The sequence below is a fragment of the Daphnia carinata genome, chromosome 5 (assembly GCF_022539665.2).
Source record: "Daphnia carinata strain CSIRO-1 chromosome 5, CSIRO_AGI_Dcar_HiC_V3, whole genome shotgun sequence".
NCBI lineage: Eukaryota > Metazoa > Arthropoda > Branchiopoda > Diplostraca > Daphniidae > Daphnia > Daphnia carinata.
Window position 1 is genome coordinate 7,079,635 of NC_081335.1, and position 24,787 is coordinate 7,104,421.

The window sequence follows — 24,787 nt, forward strand, 5'->3', positions numbered from 1 at the left end:
TTGCGATTTCCGTATGCGCGTCCCGCTTACTGTAGTCTGGCAACGGTGTTTTAGCCCTATGCAGCGTATTAGCTGTAATTCAGGAAACTACCGAAATTCATTAAATAATATTTAGTTACTACATAAAGTTATAAAACATCTTAAAAAATAAAGATTAAAATTCTTTGTATTTCTGTAAAAAATTCATCAAAATACATATCCCAGATTCTGAGATATCGTCATTTTAGTTTCTTCATAAAACCGGGAGCTCTCTTATGGGGAAACCCACGTTTCAATTGCCCAGACGCCCTGTTTCAATTGCCGAGCAGGATTGGCAATTGAAACATCTTGAGGTACCTCCAGTTTTTTACCCCATAGCAGATGTTCATCTTTGCCGAACCCACCCAAAAAAATATTGTTATGTAGCTGAGATAACTGGCTACAAATCTATATATTTTTTAGTTTAGGTACGTCGTAGGGAACAAAAATGAGGTTTTAGTTTCAACCACGCCCTACCTCCCCTACCTTTGCCATCCGTAGAATCAGGATTTTTTAAAATTTCACCAACGGTTTCGAGAAATAAAAAATAAACAAATTTTCCGCAACTCTACTGAAAGATTTAACGCAAATTATACTTCTAAAATATTTTGTTTTTTAAACAAGGAAAAATTGAAAACAAAATTTTGGTAAAATAGAGCATTCTGATTACTATTTTTTCTTTTTATTTACTTTTCCAGTGTGATAATTAATTATTGCATAGTATTGATTTTTCGTCGACACTCTAGACTGGAGCAAGTTTTACCTTCCAAGATGGGGCAAGTTGCCTTCGGTTTTTTATAGCTTTCAAGACCTGAAATAGTTGTCTGACAATCAGTTTTATGTGGTAGTTGTACAGTGTAAAAAAATTAGATCTCAAGTTCATAAAACCATGAAACCCGAGAGAAAGTCTCCGGCATAGATGAAGAATTGCTGTTGTGATGAGGTACTGGAACCTATTACGTTCACCTTAGTAACGGTAAGGTAGTGGATAAAACTGTAAAAAAAAATGGAACATAAAAAAAAAAAAAAATTTCTTATGTGTATCGCGCAATACCTTCCATTAGTAAGCCTGGTCTTGGTTAACCCGATGTCGAGCCTTCGTCTGAATAATTTTACGTTTAAGTTTTTACGTTTGTTTTTGTATAGAAGCTCAATACAGCGGGCTACAGATCGGTTTCTATAGTTTCTCCAGTTCTATTACAGATCAATCATTTTTTAAATTCCATTCCGTTTTGGGGTATAAACCACCAAATTTTGGTTTTTAAAACCCTTTTATTTGTTTTACAATTCTAATGTACTTATTCCGTCAGTTTTGGGGGGTTTTAACGCCTTGTCTGCTTGAACACAATATTAGGGGTTTTAACACCCAAAAATAGTTATGATAATGGAGTACTTCTAGGCTACAACTACTTCTAATTTTTAATTTGGCACTAATGTTGAAAAAGCAGATGATAATATTTAAAAAACACAAAAACCGCATTAAATTTTTGTAAATGGAAGTAAATTACCATATTGCTGTAAAAATAAAAATATGTGACTATCAGTGATAAATTCAGGGCAACAAGAGCAACATGGAGTGATCTTTTAGTTATATCCACTGTGATTTGCTGATGAATGCTGAAAAAAAAAATTACCGTAATAAAAAAGTTATGGAATACTTTTGCATTACCTAATCATAACACTTAAATTATAATCACAACTGTAGAAATAAATAAAATTTTCTATTAACAAAAAGCACTGTAAAAAAAATTTGGGCAGCATACTGTTAATTTTGGGTTACGGCTTTCGTCGGTTAGAGGCAATTAGTATCGAGCGGAGTTTGCGATATTCACAGAGATAATCTCTAGTTAACAATGCGATTAATAGTCCAAAAATTGTTGGAATCGTTGAAAAATCAGTTTTTGTTGATTTTTCTGTGGGGAAATCAGTTGAAATAAATCTTTACCGAAAATTTTCACCATTTTTACCACCAATTTCGGTCAAGAAACTTACCGAAAATCGTAAAAAAACCCGTCGATTTTCGCATTCGGAAACGTACCGTCAGTTTTCGTCGGTTAAATCGTACGTCCCATGCCCACCGCTTTTAGAGTTTTGGGTACGAAGACCCCTAACAAAAACCAATAGTGTAATGGAGGGTGGGCGAATTAGCACCTGGGCATGTTGTCATATCTCGTTTTTCAGGAATACCAATATGTAATTTTTACAATCCTACAAATAGTAGGAGTTATTAACGTTAGAATTCCATATCTTTTAAAAGAAAAATCAGCACAAGTTTAAACGGTGCGTGATAAAAAATATTAGAAAATTTTCGTTCTAAAATGGTGTTACTGACCTTTTTATTATTTTCGCACAGGTAACTTACGAAAACTTTTCAAATTTCCAAAAATATGCCCACAATAAACATTGTTTCTATTTTCAAAAAACTTGAATTAGGTTTTCTTAATATATAATTTTAAATAGCCTTCTAAAAACATACATGTCTAATACATCCCCATTTCGGAGCTAGGCGCCTGTGTGAAATATACGCGTCATCGTAACAAATCACGATAAGTGCTATTTAGACATTTTATTCAGTACACTGTTAATTGGGGTTTCGGCTTTGATCGGTTAGGGAGCAATTAACAGTGCACGGAGTTTACGATATTCACAAACGGAATCTCTGGTTAACATGCTTCGTTCGTAAAAGAGCAATGAAAAAAGTTAACAGCAAGTTGTTTCCGCAAAGTTGCATTTAGTTAATGTTTTTCGTCCGTTTTCGTGTGTAAAAACTGGCAAGCGAAAACAGTTCCTGCATCATACCCCAGCAAATCCAACATTGGAAAGAAGGCTAAACAGCATCCTTTGTCATTTAATCCAAAGCGTCTATTGTAGGGGAGGTAGGCCACAATTGGAACGGTAGGCAATTGAAACAAAAATTATACCACTCGAAGTATGATAGCGATTTTGTTCAAAATATTTGAGATAATAGGAATTAGGATTGTTAATTTTTAGAAAAAATTTGAAGCTTTAGACTCAAAAAGTTTTCGAGTTATCCCAAAAAAATGTTTTTACGGCCCATTTGTAGTTTTTGCCTAGGCAACTTTTTCTGTTTAACCCTTTAAACTATAGACGAAATTCTAAAAAAAAAGGTCTTAAATCATTCCTAATTCATTTTTCTATAAGTTGATCACATTATTTTTTTCCTAGCTCGTTTTTATATGCTATAAACATTAAAACTCCGTAAAGACCCATGCTAGGGGAATTTGCAACACCGTTTTCCAATACGATTTCCGTATGTGAGTCCCCCTTACTGTAGTCTGGCAACGGTGTTATAGCCCTATGCAGCGTATTAGCCGAAACTACCGAAATTCATTAAATAATCTTTAGTTACTACATAAAGTTATGAAGTATCTAAAAAAATAAAGATTAAAATTGTTTCTATTACTGTAAAAATTTCATCAAAATACGTATCCCAGATGCTAAGATATCGTCATTTTGGTTTCTTCATAAAAATGGGAGCTGCCTTATGGGAAAACCCACGTTTCAATTGCCCAGACGCCGTGTTTCAATTGCCCAGAGGCAATTGGAACATCTTGAGGTACCTCCAGTTTTTTGCCCATAAGAGATGTTTACCTGTGCCGAACCCCCTCAAAAAAATTATTTTTAAGTAGCTGAGATAACTGGCTACAAATCTATATATTTTTTAGCTTAGCTGGACGATTTTTGTAATCGTGGGGAACAAAAATGAGTTTTTTGTTCCAACCATGCCCTACCTCCCCTACATATCGCCTGCACAAAAAAAAAAAATATAAAAAAAATTTACAACATTGATTAAATTAATTAATTAGTAAAATTTAATTATTGTCCTCAATAACAATTGTGATGTATGTTTGAACATGCAAGATATACTATTATAAAAATTTAGTCTTCTTACTAGCAACCGTTTTTCTTTATTAGTGCCCGTATTCTGAAGCTAATTTAGGAAATTACCAAAATTCATCAAATAATATTCAGTTATTACAGACAGTTCTAAAATATCTTAATATCTTAAATATCTTAAAAATATAGAACAAAGTTTTTTATATTCTAGTAAAAATTTTGTCAAATTATGTATCCCAGATTGTGCGATATCGTCATTTGGTTTCCTCATAAAAACGGAAGCCTCAAAAACGAAGATCATGGGAAAGCCCACGGTTCAACTGCCCCGGCGCCCTGTTTCAATTGCCCAGAAGGATTGGCAATCGAATCATTTGAAGTACTTCCAGTTTTTATCCATAACAGTGTCACCTGTGCTGAACCCCTTTCCCCCCCAAAAAAAAATTATTTCAATGTAGCTCAAATAACTTGCTACAAAACTATGTATTTTTTTAAAGCTTAGTTTGACGAGTTTCTTACGCGTGGGGAATAAAAATACTTTTTGTGCTCCAACCACAACCTCTCGCCTGTACTGTGCAAATGTTAAATTGCAAAAAGACCACAAACCGATATAAGTCCCAGTCAAAAAGATACATTTTTTTGTGCTAAATTTTTTTAGAGGTTTTCCTGAAGAACGCCCTTCAGGTAAAAAAAAAAGAACACCTATGGCATGCTACATTTTGAACCACCAAATGCATTAAATAGTTTTTGCATCATTTGTAAGTTAGCATACTGAATATACAACTCACGAAGTTATCATGTCACTGTCTCCCAGAAGCTGGCATTTCGGTAACCGGATCACTATCACAAAAAAAAACGTTTTACTTCCCTTTTGTATTTTAGTATTGTGCATCGCACTTCTTATCTTCGGTTGGGCATGGTATCCCAATACAAAATTTGTAACAAACAATCGTATCAAAAATTGGCGGAGTCAGTTCTCATCGATGGAATGGCAGTATAACGTAAATTGTGATTCTTGTGTCACCAACTGGGATGCCCATTTAGCATCCGACACATTAACTGCTGATGGACTCCTACAATACTTTCTGTGGACCAATCGATCTTCTTGTCAGTTATCCCATGACTTTGGCGGTGTCATGATGAGTAACCCTTCAGGATTGGCTGGACAGAAGGCCGTATGTATTGATGCAAAAATAGCGCCACAGCCTGGAAAATGTCTTGTTTACTCTTTTGGAATAGACAACGAGTGGTCTTTCGACGAAAACATGGCACGCTACGGATGTGAGGTGTTTGCTTTCGATCCATCAATGGGGCTAAATAAACATAATCATACTCCCGGAAACGTACATTTTTACAACTGGGGCCTAGGCGACCGCGATGAGTATGACAACCATTTCAACTGGACAATCCGTTCCCTCTCCTCTGTCTACGAAACACTTTCTCCCGTTCATGGCAAAAAAATTATTGACTACTTGAAAATCGACATTGAATACTCAGAGTGGATAGCTCTGCCAGATATCATAGCTTCGGGTATGCTGTCTAAAATCCGACAAATGGGCATGGAGATCCATTTAGATAATCAAGATACCTTAGAACAACTTCGTGAACGGGCTATGCTTTTGAGATCGATTGAGAAAATGGGTATGATTCGCTTTGATTCTGAATATAATCCGTGGTTTGTCAGAAACTTCACGAAATATTCGTTAACAGGATCTTTGGGTTATGAGATCGCTTGGTATAATACCCAGCTTTTACATGTTCTCACTTGACGAAATCACATTAGAAATAAATTTGGTTGTTCTTGAACCTTCAAATATTTTGCTATTTATTTTCAAGTGCTACTATTTTTTTAAGTGTTAATCGTTACAACTTTTGACACCTAACTAACATGATTAACAGAAGAAATACAGCAATGAGAGCTGCAAAAATAGAAGTAAAACATTTATTCTTACGGCAAATTTGGAGAGAAATAGGAACAAAATGTTGGACAAAGCTGACGACAAAAAGAGAAAAAAACGCTCTTCGTGAGCGACGTAAGCTGAGCTGAGAAGAGCGTAAGCTTTTTTACAATAAAAAATATTATATTATAATATAAATTTATTTCATAATATAAAGAAAAATGGGTCCTGAAAACCTTCCGTGATACCATTCGAATGTAAAATTTCAAATTTTGCCTACGTGTACACTGCGTGTTTTTCGCTATAAGCCAGGGAGTTTTGACAGTTGTTCGGGAAATAAAAAACATTTCTCGCATATCCCGATACCCGATTTTGTTTCAATTAGGCTACGTTTCAAATAATTTGTACCACAACAAAAAAAATATTTTAAAGAATTAAAAAGTTAATGCAGAGCTGTGTTTGTAATTTTGTCTTTGTCTTTATGTTTTCAGGTGATAATTTTAAGTTACGAAATGTAAGTTTTTCAACAATACTCTTGAGGGTGTCGAGTTTAGCCGTGCAACACGGGTAAGCTGCCTTCTAGATTTATAGTTGTTATGACGAGAAATCGTTACCTGGTTATCAGCTTATGGTTGTAAAGATATATTTCTTAAAACGGTTGAACCTAAAGTCCGTAAACACCACAAAATTGTTTGGAGAAGGAATCCCGCCTTGGGATGAAGAATCATTTGTTGCGATATGACAGGCGAGGGTGGGGCTAGTTAGCAGAAGGGAAAGTTTGACAATTTTGAATTTTGAAGAATCGAATCCAACGGATCTTATTTAGGTAATTGGTAATCAAAGGTGTTTATTTGCGCAAATTCCTGTAACATTTTAAAGCTTTAATAGTAAATAGTTCAATAACGAAAAATAACGAAATTTTTAGCGTCAAATCAAAAATTTTTCCCGTTCGTTCTTTATCAATTAGGGGAGGTAGGGCGTGGTTGGAACAAAAACTCATTTTTGTTCCCCTGGATTACAAAAATCGTCCAACTAAGCTAAAAAATATATAGATTTGTAGCCCGTTATCTCAGCTACACAAAAATATTTTTTTTTTTTTTGGGGGGGGGGGGGTTCGTCAAAGGTGAACATCTCTTAGGGGTAAAAAACTGGAGGTACAGTATGTTCCAAAAAAATCCGACTTCCCCCCTTTAAAAAAAATGCCCCCTATCAACGTATACCTAAGTTACTTAGTAGTTTAGGGGGGTTATGTTAGGATACGGGAAAATGCGGAAAAAAAATGCAGTAGACGTTACCATAGAAACGAGACATGAATTAGCTAGTGTCTTGAATCTCTAAGAGGTGAGACAAATTGCCGGCAGGCAAAGCCAAAAATTTTTACAAATCTACTACAAATTGTATTTGCAGTAGGCTACGGGAGACAGACTTTGGGATGGGAAGTCTCGCTTCCATGGTAACAAATTTAACGAATCATGGCTTACGCGCCTTTTTCTAAATATTTGTTCTTATGCGTTAAATTAGCATAAAAACGGGGGTTCGATTATAAAACTGATACAGTTCATATAAATGTTTCGCGAAAATAGCGCAAAACAATTAATTTTCGGGAAATTTGATTCGTAGTTGTGAGTACCCGGTTAGGCCTAACGATACCACACCCCTTCTTTCTACAACAGTTAATGAACTGATGAATAACTAATGAACTGTGGCAGTTCTATAATCCAACCCCCGTTTTTATACTAATTTAACGCATAAGAACAAAGATTTTGAAAAAGGCGCGTATGCCATGATTCATTAAATTAGTTACCATGGAGACGAGACTTCCCATCCCGAAGTCTGTCTCCCGTAGCCTACTACAAACACAATTTGTGGTAGATTTTTAAAAATTTTTGTCTTTGCCTAACGGCAATTTGTCTTACCTCTTAGCGATGTAAGGACGCGAGCTGATTCATGTCTGGTTTCCATAGAAACGTCTAGTATAGTTTTTTCCGCGTTTTCCCATATCCTAGCATAACCCACCTAAAGTACTAAGTAACTTAACTAAGTGTTGATAGGGGGCATTTTTTTTTAAGGGGGGTAGTCGGATTTTTTTGGAACATACTGTACCTCAAGATGTTTCAATTGCCAATCCTTCTGGGCAATTGAAACAGGGCGTCTGGGAGATTGAAAAGTGGTTTTCCATAAGGACTCGCGTATTTATCGGGGAGCTCCCGTTTTTATAAAGAAACTAAAATGACGATATTTCAGAATCTGGGACACATATTTCGATGAAATTTTTACTAGAATATAAAAAACTTTTTTCTGCATTTTTTAAAAGGTATTTTAGAATGTTGCCAAATTGCAAGAAAGAGGACGCGCATTGGTGTTCCATTTGCCCCTAAAATGGTTCTTCTCGGAAATTAATTTTTTATAGGACACAAAAATGAGCTAGGAAAAAAAAATGTAATCAGTATATAGAAAAATGAACTAGGTATGATTTAAGACCTTTTTATAATTTCCTCCATCGTTTAAGGGGTTAAAATGAAAAATTGTCTGGGCAATAACTAGGAATGGACCGTAAAAAAAACTTTTTGGGATAACTCGAAAACTTTTAGTGTCTAATGCCTCTAATTTTTTCTAAAAATGAACAACGCTAATTCTTATCATCTCAAATTTTTTGAACAAAATCCCTGTCATACTTCGAGTGGTATAATTTTTATTTTAATTGCCTAGCGTTCCAATTGCGGCCTACCTCCCCTACATATTTATGTAATATGTGAATTAAATGAAAGAAAATGTCAATAACCTAGATAATTTATTTTTCTACTGTGTAGTTGCAATGGTCTTATCTTGAATAAATTCTAAATCACACTGAAAAAAATTTTTTTTGAGGGGGGGAGGTGGTTAGAAGGTTATAACGTTCTATTCCTGTTTTTTTTCCTGTTTATTTTGTTTTTTATGTTTTTTGAGTCTACATTTTTTCGTATTGCTAGAAAACTACTTAATTGAAAAGAGCTGTGGTAGTTTCAAAGAAAGTTAGTTCTTCCTTTTAAATTCCCCTGTTTATTTTCATTTTTAGGACTAGTAGTTGAAAATTTATAAGTGACTTAAAAAATGACCTTCTGTTGGGGGATAATGGGCAAAGTTTTGGGGGTGATATCGGACGCAAACGATATTTTTGGGGCGGGGCCTAGGTTACTTAGTTACGGAAGAGAATTGCAAACAATGTCTGAAACCTGAGAGTTCAAAAATGTTGTATGCTATCTCCTTTTGAAAATTCTTTTAATAATAAATACTTGATACTAAACAAGCCCTTCCTATTTTCTTTTTTTTCAAGCTACTTTGTCCATTCCACCCCCACCCCAATCAATCATTGACGAATTCCTATGAAATTAAATTCAGTTTAGGATTTTTAAAACACATACATAAATAGCTTAATGAATCCTAACGTCATACTATTTTTGCGAAGCATGTATCTTCAATACCTTAAGTTTTAAGGACTATGTCTAATGTGGTACACCGGATGTCCAATTTCCCCCCCTTAATATTTTTTCCTTCAATTTTTTCATTTTCAAAAAATGTGTACGACTAAACTACAAAAGAAATTTGAATGAAAAAAACTTTGAACATGTATTTAAGTACACTTTACAATATCATACTTCACAATATCAATATCAAAGCGCTAAATTTCATTTATTTTCAGATATCAGTAAATGCAAAAATACCTTTTTTGTCCAGTTTGGGTCCGATCTCCCTTATACGTAAAAAAGGGTTGAAACGTTTGAAAAATCAAACGTTCGATACTACGGTATTGGAAAACGAAAACTTTTGGTTTAAATCGAAAGGTTTGAAACCTTTGGTTTTCGTAACCTTTCTGAACAATGCAGTTATAAAGAATGTTATTTCACTAGACGCTGGGTTGTGACAAGTCGATACCTGGCTCCATGAGGCATGCCGACAGTGTAATCTGACGTTATCGAAAGCTCAGTGTAATTATGATTTTGGCTAATTACGAATTTTTTTAAAGACGGCTATCACGTATGTAAGAAAAACTGAACGGTGCCAATACTCAAACAGACACACTTTAAAAGCTGTGCATAAGTGTTAGTCAGCAGCGACCCTCAGTATTTCAGAGGCAGAAAGAAAACAGTTGAAACAACGAAAAACCTGGGGCAAAAATATATAAGAAATCTTCGTAATGTTTTTGCGTCATGTGTTAAGAGTTTTAGATAGATAGGCTTTCATGGGAACAGTGGTAAAAAACGGGTTTCATTGTTCCATGAAATTCAACAATTGGGCATACATCAAGTGCGTTTCACGCTCAACCATGTTTGAAACTATCTAAATTCATCTATTAACTCATGTCTCTTATGTTTTATTTTTGTTGTTGTTTTCATTGACAATAATTGGTGTTCTACTCTGTTACTATTCTTGAATGTTATTTTTTTGTATTGTTGTTCTGTTTTGTGATCAACTTCAAGATTTGGCAAGAACTCCTATTTGAAAAACATGAGGCCTACCTGCCCCGCTACTACTACCACCTTACCTAGTTATAGGGGCACGTTGATAAAATTTTATAACTGTTTGAAAATTTCGATACACTCTCAGTTTTTGCCTTCTACCATTTTCCTACCTTTTGACTACCATACGTGGTAGAACTGAAAAGGTAGAAGAATGGTAGAAAAAATTGTCTGCTTTCAGAAGGTAGGAGATTGGTAAGGTATCTACCAGTCCTCTGCTATTTGGTAGAGCACTAGGTGTCTACCACAAGGAAAGAATTGGTAGGCATGAAATGTGAAACGACCTCGCGAAAATGGACGACGGCCGAACATTATATGGGGGAGTAATAACTTGACGACAATGTTCGTGAGATGTACGCTTTGGTGATGTGGGAAAATTACAGCGATGTTGAAGAAAAGTATTGTTGTGTTGGCGTTGGCAAAGACATTTGTGTAGGCTACATCCTCGTCCAACAAAGTTGTATCAATTATTTTTCTGCTGAAATACATTTTCAGATGTGGTAAATTTTCTTTCAGCTTAAGGGACTCATAATGTAGTTAATCATAGTACTTATTCAAATGTTTTTCTGACAAAATAATTAGATCGTTGAAGTGTGTTTGAAATCCTGTTCGCAAACATAAAACCACAAGTTTGGTATAAGAGACCTGTGGATGCAATATTTCCATTGATTTTGATGTACTATATGCCGTATACCAGAATAATATTTGGCAACAAGTGTATTCAGTTAACCATACCTTTGTAAACCACCGATACTAAATATAATGCAAAATAAAATAAGTTGTTGTGGGACTCGTGAACTTTTTTGTCTTTCACTGCTTTTATTTACTCCTAGGTTAACGAAGAATGTAGTTAGGTAACAAATTTATCTATCTTTCACAGTTTCTTAACATAGTTAAATAGTAAGTAAAATACAATAAGTAAATAATACCTGGAATGACAAATCGAAATCTGGGAATAACATAAGACCCTAATATGACTATTGTCCGCCACCAAAGCAAATTTATCCAGAATGAGATTTCGTTTGGGTTTTTAAAAATTAATGCAACATATCCAAACACTTACCAAAAAAGGCTATACAATGTTCTGAAAAAAGAAAAATAATAAAATTGAACGCAGTAAACTTAAATTTTTTTCTGAGAAGCTGCTGTTTTGACACGCGTTACCATGGAAACCCTGACAGCTACGAGCTAGTACCAGTTCAACAATTGTTACCCCACTTAATTTAAAAAGTAACATACAAAATTGTTTTCTTAGTTATGTTCAGCGATCTATTACTTATATCAAATTGTTCTTGGCTTAAGTTACTTTAAAATATTACAATGTTATTATTATATAAAATATTATGAAGGTTTACATTGTGTGTTTAGGGATGTACAACTAGAAGATGTGTGTGGTCACCCTGATTACTGTTTTTTTTCATGAGGTTTTCATTAGTCTTTAAAGTTTTTCGAAGGAACTAGTGTCGCTCGTGACTCATTATTTGTAATAGTCATTGTTTGATGTGTTCTGCATTTTGCATTACAGCTTGTGCGTTTTTTTATTAACAGTGTTATTGATAGTGGTATCGAATATCGATTGTGGGTTTTTTTCGTACCGTGATTATTAATAGTGATTTACAATTTTGTGACGAACAACCTACTGTTTTTGGGGAGTCGTGCAAGTTCACGTTTCTTTGTGAGGGAAACGGATTTTTTCTACTATTCAAAGGTACATACATTTTTTTATTTTATGGAGATATTTTATGTTATGTGATTTACCATTTAGTGACCAATAACCTGTTTATTGGTTGTGGTTCGTGCAAGTTCACGTTTGTTGGTGAGGGAAACGGAATTTTTCAAGGTACATATATTTTTCTATGTTATTGAGATATTTTAGCAAATTCACATTGAGGGTCTTATTTCTTTCTTTATTTTAATTAACTTTGGTTCTTTTGTCCGTTGTAGGGGCGTTTTCTCCTTTTCCGCATGGCGTCTAATTATCCAACTTGTGCTCCGTGCCTCATTGATGTTTCGGAGCTTAATGCAATTGATTTAGAATCGTTTTTGCTAACCATCAACTTCGATTCAAGTATTTCGGCAAAACTTAAAGGTATACTATAAGTCTCCAACTTTTTTTTTCTGCTAAAAACATAAGTTTTTCCAACTATGGCTTTTAATTCTGCGGTGTCGGACATTGAGGGGTTTTCTTGTTTTCAGTGCATTTCAAAAAATTTCACCCGTACTTTTATCAAAGGTGAATTTAGAAATTTTACTTCTCACTTACGAGCTATTCATGCCATGCATACTTCCGGTGATGCAAGAGGAACTCTACTGGTATGCGCTCAGAACGGGTGTCCGGAGACTTTTAATTCTTTTTCTAATTTCAGAAATCATTTAATGCGGTGTAGTAAAACTCGGCGTAAAATTAGTTCAGAGGTTAGACAAAATATCAGCTTTCCAAATACCGACGAGGATGTTCATGTTATTGATGTAACAACCATGGAAAATGACATTGCAATGTCAAATGCAACTATTGTTGTTACTGAAGATAATATAGAATCAAAACAAGTTGTAAGGGATTTAGCAAAGTTTATGTTAAATTTAAGATCAGAACATTTAATTTCAAACACCGCATTAGATTACATTGCAAATAATTTGGGCGCCATTTTAGAACGAGATGATGAACAGCGTGAAAAAACCGGATCTCTTACGTCGATTCTAAGAAACTTCAATTCTCAAAAAAAGCGATTAAACTATTTCAAAGCACATTTCGCTTATGTTGAGCCAAGGACGGTGTTTCTATCAAACGAAAGTAATGCTCCTGTTCGAATTAATTCTAAGGGGGAATCATTTCCAAAAAGAACAAAAAAAACTTTCCAATATATTTCTTTACGAGAAACTTTGAGCATATTATTTTCAGACAACAACTTCCGCTCGAAATATTTTGGAGAAGTAACAAGCGAGGATGGTTTCATTAGAAGCCATCGCGACAGCAACAATTTTAAAAATAGTTCTTTTTTGAAACGTTTTCCCTTTGCAGTTCGCTTCCAAATTTTTTTTGATGAAACTGAAGTCACAAATCCGCTTGGCAGCAAGACTAAAAAACATGAGTTGGGTATGTTTTGCTTTCGAATAGAAAATTTGGCTCCATTAGAAAATTCGCGTCTTGTAAACATTCATCCTTTTGCGGTTTGCTTTAGTAAAGATTTGAAAAACAGCGAATTCAAATTTATCATTGACGAATTACTAAAAGAAATGAAAATTCTTGAATCTGACCAAGGGATGTTATTAGATGTTTCTGATTTACCTGGATTTCGTATCCATGGTACAATTTCTTCTGTTTGTGGCGATACAAAGGGCATTCATGAATTGTTTGGGTTTTCATCGCCATCTGCTACGAAATTTTGTCGACTTTGCCTTTTGAGCAGAGACCAAATAAAACGTAACTCAAATACGCATAGTTTGGAAATGCGAACTAAAGAGAATTATGACGTTGCTGCAAGAGAGGCAAAGTTGACAAACGGTCAATCCACTCCACTTACTGGAATTAAATTTAATTGCCACTTGAACAAAAGTGGTTATTTTCACGTAACCAACAATTTAATTCTTGATTGTATGCATGATTTTTTGGAAGGAATAGTTCCATTTATTATTATGCTTGTGTTTCGTGAGTTTTCGAAAAATACTGAAAACTTTTTCGTAGCAGAGGAATTGAATAATCGTTTAAAGCGCTTTAGTTACAGCTATTATGATAAGAAGAACAAGCCTTCGCCAAAATTTACAGATGTTTTAATTCGAAAAAGGGGAAATTATAGTACAAAACAGCGCGCGTCACAAAACTGGTGCTTGATCCGAATGCTTCCATTGATCATTGGAGATTTAATTGAAACTGATGATCCCTACTTTGAGCTTATTTTAATGTTAAACAGAATAATGGATATTGTTTTTGCCCCAAGTATCGCATTGGAACACACTGTGATACTAGAGGACTTGATTAATCAAATATTTTTCTGTTTTAACAAACTATTTAAGGACATCAACCCTATTAATAAATTTCATCATTTAGTTCACTATGCAACCGTCATAAGGGAGAATGGTCCACCGGTTCGATATTGGTGTATGCGTTTTGAAGCGTATCACAACATATGCAAACGAGTGGCGCATTATAATTGCAATTTTGTCAACATTGTAAAAAGTGTTGCCGACCATCTCCAGACCGTGTCTTGTGCTGCAATTTTGAATACTAACATTTTTCATTCTGAGGACTTTGTTTTGGGTCCTTGTGATAAAAGTAGTGGAGCAAAATTCGTTTTTCTAAACTTAAACCCTGAAAAATTTCAATGCGATTTTAAAGTTCCCAAATGGGTTAAATGTAAAGGGAGGGAGTATCGCACAGGGTCCGTTATTTTGCTTCACCCTAGTTACAAAACTGACAACGGGTATCCTGAATTTGGACTTGTCCATAAAATGGCCGTCAAAGACAGCGCATTATACTTTGCTGTAATTCCATGCAAAACAGTCTGTTTTGACGATCATTTCCATTCATTTAGAGTTGAAAAATTATCATATCTTGAAGGCCTTGCTATTGTAGAATTTGAAACCCTGCCTGATTGCGAGCCACTATGGATACTCCAAAATTTCAAACAATGCGATACAACAAATTTTGTTTCACCGAGGCACTGGGTTTGAATTTTGCTTTAGGTCAATTAAATTTAAAAACAAAGAATTGCAAAATTTTTTCGTCTTCCTCTATTTGGTTTTTTTAAACTGTCACTGCACTAGCTGTACTAACTGGAGCCAAAACTCTGTTTGTTTCTAGATTTTCTAATGATGTTTTTGTTTTTTCAGGGGAAGATATTGATGGAGAATGCCTTCTTTCATTGACTGAAAAACAAATCGATGGCTTAAGTTTGTCCCTCGGCCACAAAATCAAATTGCAAAAACGTGTGAAAAATCTTGTCGCCGAAAATGCTTCTGCCTCAATGAGGAACAATGAAATCATTCCTGAATTATGTGCCAATGGCACGGTAATCGAACTTCAAGGAATTGACGACGTAACTCACGTAAATGAAAGCATTACCGACGCACATGCAGATCCTATCAGCAAGTCTGATGTATACATAGTCAAACATATTTATTAGCAAGCATAAGAAGTAATAATTTTTTTTTCTTGTTTGGTTTCAGGATACATTTCCAGTTATTTCAATTTTGAAGGAGTCGTCAGAAGGTAGAAAAATTGTTAAATCATTTATGGATCGCAACGAAGCGTATTTAGAAGTAGATGAACGGAAAACGTTGGTACGAATACTTGTGAGCCATATGTGCATGCTTTCTGGGAAAGAAGATTTATATCCACCGAGCAGCCTCAAAGAAGAACTTGCAAAGGCAATTGTTAAAGCTTTTCCATGTTTGGCTGTCCCTTGTTCTGACGGTTCTAGCCTGACGAACTATACTTACTATTTTAATCCAAAATTAACTAACGGTTTCATCGATACTCGTCTGAAAACTATGCGGTCGAAGTCCGAAGTGTCAAGGAAAAAAAAAAGTCTGGAAACCAAAGACTGCTGCTGCCCGGCTAAAAGGACAAAGTCCAATCGCAGGCCGGACAACGAGCTTAATGGTGATAGAGACCCCGCTTTCAATGAAGATGAAGATATATTCAAGGTAATTGGTTTGTTAATACATTCAAGATTTCATTCATCTTTCAAAATTATCTGGTTTTCTTTCTTAGATTGAATGGATGAAGACACATTTACCTGAACAGGGTTCTAATGAAAACACAATTCAAGAGCATATGGCGTCTACATATAACTACAGACAACATCAAATTTCTGTAGGTCAATGGACCACTACGCAGATACTTGCGGAGTATCCTCGCTTCCGTGATTGCCAAAATTTGGTATACATAGACTTATGCATTTATGCCTTTTCTAATACGCTTCTTAATACATCCATAACATCCTAGATTTTCCGTGATTTCCTACTGGCATTCCCGAAGGCGGGACACTTTGAGGAGACTTTTATTTTGGCGCAAGGACCATTGGTAATAAAATATGCCTTGAGATCAAATGTTCCCATTCCAGACACGGAAGATGGTAATGTTTTTTTAAATTTCAATGAAGGTCAAACATTTAATGAAATTAAATTTAGAATGCCTTAAACTATTGGTTCTAGTAATGCGACTGATTCCATCTTTAAAGAAGATTCGCGTTGTTAGCCAGGATTCAATCATTGAACGAGTGGTTTATTTCATCAAGGTATACACCTAGTATTTTTGTTATTGCTTCATAATTTCACTCATTGTTTTCAAATAGGCTAATGAAGACATTTTATCAATTATCGAGAAAAAGCCCCATCTCAAGGAGTCACCTTTTATGTGTTGTGTAGGTTCGCTGAGAAACCCAATCTGTTTTAGCATTGTCTGTGAAGGGGAATTCATATCAAGCGGTACCAGCTCAATTAAGGCGTTCAAGAACCTCTTCGCGTCGTTTCATATGTTTCGTATTAAATACCCTACACTCCTAAGCACATTTTATTATTTTTTTTATTCTTACGTTTTCAATGTCCACCCTGGTAGAATTCGTCCTTCAGTCGCAGATTTTTTTACACAGTTAAATGCATAGAAAGTGGGCATACAGAAATTGAAATAGCCTACACTGGATCTCATTATATGATAATTTTTCTGAAAAAGCATGTTTCCCTATATGTTAAATGTTTTGACTTATCTAGATATGTTTATGTAACTAACGTTCAAAGCGCATTTATGTAAATTCAAAACTATATGTTTAGTATTCTAAATACCAAGAAGTTTCTCTATTTTACATGGTTCCCAGAGCAACCCGGAAATTTCTGTGGTTTTTTGTATTTTGCAATAAAGAGTATTTTTCAAATCAAACCTTTTTCGCGCGTATACTAAAAATTGAAAAAAGTGGTAAAATAGTAGGAGAAAAAGTGGGAGAAAAGTAGAAAAATAGAAGGAATATGGTAGTGTATGTTCCATGGTAGTATGATCTACCAATGCAGAATTTTTTAATGGTAGACGCATTGGTAAAGGATCTACTTTTCTCCACTTTTTCTCTACTATATAAAAAACGACGACTTTTCTACCAAATGGTAGCAAGTACTACCATTTGGTAGCATGTTTCATTTCGCTACCAAATGGTAGCCAAAAGCAGTGAAAAAGTAGAAATCAAAAACTGAGAGTGTATTAATTCTTAAATATAGATCAAATAAAAATTGACGCAACAGATAATGGCGTTAACGAACTAAAAAACGAAGTTGCTACCCCGAAAAGTGGCGCTGTTAATTGTTTATGTTTTCGTGAGGCTTGAAACGATCACACTGTTAATTTCGGGTTACGCCTTTCGTCGGTTAGGGGGCAACTAACATCGAGCGGAGTTTGCGATATTCGCAAAGGTAATCTCTGGTTAATGCTCTTCGTTCGTTAGAAACAAACTGAAAACGTTAATCGCGAGTGATTTCCGCAAAGGTACATTTGGTTAATGGTTTTCGTCGGATTTTGTGTGTGAATATGTAAAGTCGTGTGGATGAAATAAGTAAAGTCTGCTAATTCCAACTACTCCCCACACTCTTACCCCGTCCAATCGTCTTTTAAATTTACACATGCCAAATTGGAAATCTCACAATTTTTACATTTGCAGGAAATATAAATTTTGTGCAATGCAATTAAAAAACAATGCAATCATAGATATCCCTCAAAGCAACTCAAAGCCCTTTATTAGACATTAACAATTCCGAATAGGTGAAAATTTCACAAAGTTTGGCAGCACTGCTATGCGGCTTCATCTTCATCTAAAGTGACGGTGGAGCTTTGATTTTATAGTTCATGGAGAACGACTACTTTGTGTAACTCGGTACGTACTATTTCTATTTTGATGAAAAGAACTTTCTCTTTTCAATTTATCTGTTGTTCTTTTTCTGTTACTTAAGGTTCATGTGTGTTTTGTAATTTTCTTCAAAACCATAGAAGATATAACTAAATCAGTTACCATTCAGTCATTCGATGGTAAACAAAAATTTGAAGTCGAATTTAGGAGTAGTAAGTCATCGTTTCCAATCAATCAATCATCTGTTAAAAATACGTTTACCTTGCCATACATAACCAGCACAACACCCAGCTGCTCCAAAATATTAGTCCAGGATTTGCATCTACATACCAGTAAGTTAATTCTATTTATTCTCAACTATCATGTCGTGTAACTTTTATCTTAACTACAGGTCCGACCAAGGCGAACACTTAGGAACGAGAGAAAGTTATGTAATTTTAAAAATCTTGTTTTTGCGTGTGCGTAGTTCTTCACTGGTCGTGATTTTCGTGATCGATTTATTATTGATTGTTATCGGATAATAAACTCAGTTGTTTCCATAAAAATTTTCCTTTTTTTTTATTTTAACATCCTTATCCATGAGGATAAGGATGCATTTTTAGCTGTATATTAATAATTATATTGGCCAATTTCGATGGTATTTTATAACGAGTTTCGTCGAAGAAACTTACCGAAAAGAGTCGGAAAAATACCGATGATTTTCGTTTCCGGAAACGTACCGTCGGTTTTCGTCGGTTAAATCATGCGTCCCTTGTCCACCGCTTTCAGACTATTTTTCGGTACGAAAACCGCTAACTAAAACTAACAGTGCACACATCACAAAAATAGTTTGTCTGTTCTCTGACTTTTAACTCTCGTGAGTTGCAGGTTTGCTGCATCTTGGAGATTCAAGTAGAAAATATAGGTATGTCATATTAATAAGTGAGTTAAAATGTGTAAAACTGCTTGCCTTTGATTAGTAATACAGTGTATATATTTGTTTCTCTTCGCCTTTTAGGAATCGAATGTGAAGCCGTGAATTGCACTGCTCGTACACGGACAAAAATAGTAGGGGAGGAAGGGCGTGGTTGGCACATAAAACTAATTTTTGTTCCCTACGATTACAAAAATCGTCCAACTAAATTAAATAATATATAGATTTGTCACAGCTACATAACAGTATGTTTTTGGGTGGGTTCGACAAAGATGAACATCTGCTATGTGTAAAAAACTGGAGGTACCTAAAGATGTTTCAATTGCCAATTCTGCTCGGCAATTGAAACAGGGTGTCTGGGCAATTGAAACGTGGGTTTTCCCATAAGAGAGCTCCCGGTTTTACGAAGAAACTAAAATGACGGTATCTCAGAATCTTGGATACGTATTTTTGTGAATTTTTTACATTAATACTGTAGCGCCAATAGACATTTCAGGCGCCCCGTGCTTTTAGGTAGGAGGGGGGATGTAGCGCCAATGGACTTTGTCGCCTATCGCGCGATGATAGGCGATCCGCAAGTCAACCATTGGCTAGCATTTGTCGCTCTGACCGGATGTCGGGAGCTTTAAGGCCCCGACTCTGACAAGTCAGTTCAGTTCAGTTTTTAGCAGTTCAGTTCAAGTAGTTCGGTTAGCCGTCGAGTAGTCGAGTTAGTGGAGTTGTTGTGCAGTAGTCTATCTGTAACCTGTCGTCTTGTGTGTTTTGGTGTACTGCATCTTGTCTACGTGTTAATACAATACCTTAACCCAGTGGAGCTGTTACATGGTGGAGATGCTCCTGCGTTCTCAACTGGTCAGCTGTACGTTTAACTCAGGTAGGCGTTTGTTGTGAGGGGTCTCTGGAAGTCGAACTCAGCAATTTATTGTTGGGCACGAGGCCACAACAACGGTCTGATAGAACGTGTAATTGACAGTGGGTCGCGGTGGGTCCTCGTTTTGATGTCACACGGGAGAGGTGTGATTCCAGACGCTGGGGAAAGGATTCGTAGGCGAGCAGCTGAAGAGGCGGTGAAGGAGATTCAGACCTATTACACGGGCTTGAGGCCAACGGCACCTCTAAGTGCAGTGGCACGGGCTTCTACGAGATTACAGGAGGCAGGTACAACATCAGTGCGGTCTAAGGGGCGATCAAGAGGTCCCCCTGGTGAGGTGAGTGAGATCGATAGAGGTGCGTGCGTAGCCGAAAAGGTTTCCCAACAAGGAAGTATCCCAGATTTGACACAGTTTGAGTTGGATTCCGAACAACAGGGTGAGGAATTCGTGGAGGCTCTGAGTCACCAGGTATTCGAGAGTCAGGAAACCAGGTGGGCGGCGGAAAAAGGGGGATACGAGCCTAGGGTGGCATACGAGCATCGTGAGGGTGCCCGTGTTGTTGGGACCGCGGTCGTCACACGAGCCGGAGCGGGAGAAGAGGAGCGACAGGAAGAGTGGGTTGTCGACCGAGGCCGGAAATTGCAAACGCGACGACCAGAGGTGGACGACGCTGTGTCGCACATCCCGCAAGTAGCAGGGCCCGTAAGCCAGTAAAGGATCGTAATACAAGCCATTCCGGCGGAAAGCAGGCAGTGGAAGGTGGAGGCCGTTGGCAGCGATCAAGGGTCGCGAGTTCAGCGGACTATTGCAACGAATTCGCTCGCGACGCAGGAGTTGGTGACCGAAAACCAGGAAGGGGCGCGTCCAGTATCAGTGCAAGCGGAAGGCGCCGGTGACGGAAGAAGCACGGTAGGCGTGGAAGCCGACACCACTGGTATCACCGAGAGATCGTCAGGTGCTGAGAGTGAGCAGCTGTCGAGAGAAGAACGTGACGCGGCGGAAGAGCGAAGAGCGGACTTTGAAAGAGGAAGCCTTCGCGAAGGTCTACGACCTCGAGCGTCTAGCACGCCGCACGCAGTGGTGTTGTTCAGGCCGGAAAGAAGTGGACTTAGTGTCGGGGGTTCACCAAGACGCCAGTCCATAGCCCAGGAAGAGGAACTAGCTTGGGATCTTTTTCTGGCAGAGGAGGAGGACATGGCGGAGAGGCCGATCTTCCAGTATAAGGAGCCAGAGAAATTCCGCGGCACGGCGAAGGAAAATGCTGTGAAGTGGATTGATCGTTTTGAAAGGATCGGTCGCCACAACAGATGGACCAATAATGACTTGGCGAGAGCGATAGACGTGTCGCTCGAGGGAGCGGCTTACAAATGGATTGTAGGCCTTGAGGCGCGGAACGCTCGTCCGGAGCACTGGGAAGACCGAAGAGAGAGATTCGTGGCAGAGCAGGGGCAGCTAGCGCGCGAGAGGGAAGTACCTGGGCTCAAGTCGTTGTTTCTGAAGCAGTTTGTTGCGGTAAACTTGAAGCGACAACTGGAGAGGAAGCTGCGGATGAGAGTCCAGGGGAAAGACGAAGGCATAACGGAGTATTACCACGACGTTATGGATTTGTGCCGCATCGTGCAACCATATATGGCGGAAGAAGTGTGCATTGACCACCTGTTCAGGGGGTTAAGCCCAGGGCTTTACGAAAGACTGTACGTGCTCGGAATCACGACCTGCGAGGAGTTTCTGGAAAAAGCAAGACTCCATGCAGATGCTGTGAAAACGGCCTATGAAAGAGGCTATGAGGATGCGCGCCGGGAAAATGAGAAAGCTCCCATCGGGGGAGTAGGCTTTGACAAGATGCAAGAGCTCCAACGGCAGATACAGGAGCTGCGCGATGAGCTGGCGAAGGCGAGAGGGCCGTCGGGAAAGAAAACCAGCGGCGGTGAAAAAAGCGAAAATAACCGGAAGCCGAAGAAGAACTCATTCCGATGTTATAATTGCGACGAAGAAGGGCATATCGCAAGGAATTGTCCAAAGGAAAAGAAGCGAGACGGCACGCCAAAGCCTACAAAGCCTACGAAGCCGGAGGGGGCGGAGCCAAAAGCAGCCTGTGCTGTGATTGGCGGAGAGCAGAGCCAATCAAATGGAGCGACCAATGGCGGCGATCAGCAGCCCACCGAAAAAATTTGGATTGGTGGATGCCCCGTTGAAGCTTTAGTGGACACGGGAGCGGTAATTTCTGTAATTACGCCGTCATTAACAAGCAAATTGAAGTTGAGAATTACCCCATGGGATGGACCCATGGTGGTGACAGCCGATGGCCAACCGATGCAACCAAGAGGGAAAGTTGCCCTGACGGTGAGAAATAAGAACACGTCGGTGGAAGGAGAAGCTGTCGTGCTGAAAACTTTTGGACCCGACTTCATCTTGGGAAGGAATTTACTGAAGCTCTTTAAGGAATTAAAGATCTGCTTTAGCAGCCCTCCGACAGTGGAGCTTGGGGCGATCGACATTGGAGCAGCCGGAGGAGGAGATGCCTTGAGGAAGGTGACCGCAACAGTGTGTGTCACGGTGCCGAAAAGGAGTGCTGTGCCGGTGAAGGTGTCTATCCTGGAGGGAGGAAGTAAAGATGCAATTATGCTCCTCCGCCCGTCGAAGATGCTGCTCGAGAAAAGCGGCTTATCAGCGAGTCACGCGTTGATTGACTGCACCAAGTCGGATGCAGTGGTTCACGTAATGAACTTCGATCACCCAGATCATGTGATTGTGGAAGGGACATTGCTTGGGCAATTGGTGGCTGTCGACCAGAGCAGCGGTCTTCCGCTGGAAATGGAAGATGGTCGTGCAGCCGGAAGGGGCAGTGAACGGCCTGGAAAACGAGCCCCGGCTATGTTCGAGGAATGTGTGGCGAAGTCACTGACAGGAGAAGATCGCATGGACCTCATTTCACTTTTGATGAGTTTTCAAGATGTGTTCGCTGAAGGCAGCGATTGTCTTGGACAGTGTACTGTCCTGGTCACATCACCTACGGGTGATGCGGCGCCGATCAAGCAATTACCAAGGCGACGCGCCTGGCAGGAACGGGAACTCATTAAGGCGGAGGTAGACAAGATGTTACGGCAGGGGGTTATTGAACCTGCGCAAAGCCCCTGGTCATCGCCAATCGTCCTTGTGAAGAAGAAGGATGGGAAATGGCGATTCTGCATTGATTACAGACGGTTAAATGATGTTACGACGAAGGACGTATATCCACTTCCGCGCATCGACGATGCATTATCGAAGCTGGAGGGAGCGACGCCTGCGACTACGGAATAGGCGCAGCGTTGATGCAAGACAGGCACGGGCACGCTATGCCCATTTGATTTGCGAGCCGAGTGTTAAACAAGTCAGAGAGGAACTATTCAATCACCGAGAAGGAGTGCCTGGCCATTGTATGGGCCATGAAGAAGTTTCGCCCATACATCTGGGGAACGAAGGTGGTGGTTAAGACAGATCATCATGCCCTGTGCTGGCTGATGACAAAACAGGAGCTGAGTGGCAGACTGGAACGATGGAGTTTGTCGTTGCAAGAGTACGCCATAAGCATCTGCTACAAGAAGAGAAGTCTCCATGAGGATGCAGATGCCCTGTCGCGTTACCCAATACAGGAGAGGGTGGAGGAAGGGGGCTCTGCGTGCGTCCAGAGAAACGGAAGGAAGCACTGTCGTGGGTTCATGATGAACCTACGGCGGGGCACCTTGGACAAGCAAGAACTCTGGAGAGGGCTCGGCAGAGGTTTTACTGGCCGAAGATGGATACAGCAGTTATCCGGTATGTCAAGGCATGCAAAAATTGTCAGACACGGAAGCCGGATCAAGGGAGAAAGAAGGGACTCATGGAGATTACTCAAGTGGGAGGACCCTTCGAAAGGATCGGGATAGATGTCCTGGGTCCATTCCCGCGATCACGAAGCGGGAATACAAACGTGATCGTTGCCATAGACTACCTTACTAAGTGGGTAGAAACAAGGGCCGTACCGGATGCCACGGCTCGGCAAATAGCAAAATTCTTCGTTGAGGAAATCGTGTTGCGGCATGGATTTCCGCGGGAGGTGACGTCCGACCAAGGGAAGTGTTTTACGGCAGAAGTAACCCGTGAGGTGTTCGCCCTTCTACGACTCTCACATCGGATGACGGTGCCTTACCACCAACAGGCCAATGGTCTTGTGGAGCGGCAAAACAAGACGCTGGTGACCATGCTGGCGATGTATGTGGACTAAAGTCACGAGGACTGGGACGAGTTCCTCGGCTTTGTCACATTTGCCTACAACTCGGCGCGCCAGGAGAGCACCAAACATACACCATTTGTTCCTATGGATGTGGAACCAGTAAAATAGATTGCTAGACAGCTCGCTCTCTCTCTCTCTTGCCATAGAGTTTATTCGAGACTGATGAATGATGAGTGATGAACGGTGAGAGTATATACAGAATATGACGATGTACATGAGACGCGTGTGGTACCTGAGAAGGATCAGCATGGTTAGGAACGATAGGGGAAAAGACAGTAAAGTATAAGTCTACCTGAGAAACCAGAAAGCTTATCGGGTAATTTGTTTAACACACACACACACATGCACAGAGCATACAATACAGATAGCTGAGACCTGCTAGGCTTCGAGAAAGATGGGAAAAGAGTAAAGGGAGTCGCACTCACGACAGTGAAATTCTCCAGAAAGAGCAGAGTTACCTAAATGGCATCAAAGAACTAACGCAACATGGTCGAATAACAGACGACATTAATAAAGATGAAAGGAGGGCAATAACGACAGGAGGGGTAGGCGTAGGTGCCAGATTAAATTATTGCGATTTCGCGGAAACATCCTCCCCCGAGGCCGGAACGGCTGAGTTAGTTTCAAGCAGGCACAGTTCTGTAATTCCGCGGCGGA

General features: G+C 38.7%; 1 protein-coding gene across 1 annotated transcript; it reads left to right on the plus strand.

Annotated features, from left to right (window-relative positions):
• The first annotated feature begins 4,823 nt into the window (after nucleotides 1–4,823).
• Nucleotides 4,824–5,642, plus strand: LOC130703065 (probable methyltransferase-like protein 24). The gene has a single exon (XM_057524685.2). The coding sequence runs from the start codon at nucleotides 4,857–4,859 to the stop codon at nucleotides 5,640–5,642; it is 786 nt and encodes a 261-aa protein (XP_057380668.1). The 5' UTR covers nucleotides 4,824–4,856.
• Nucleotides 5,643–24,787: the final 19,145 nt, after the last annotated feature.

Bases quoted from the DNA above. Each gene is read 5' to 3' on its own strand.
- LOC130703065 (XM_057524685.2), top strand. From the start codon at position 4,857: ATGGAATGGCAGTATAACGTAAATTGTGATTCTTGTGTCACCAACTGG.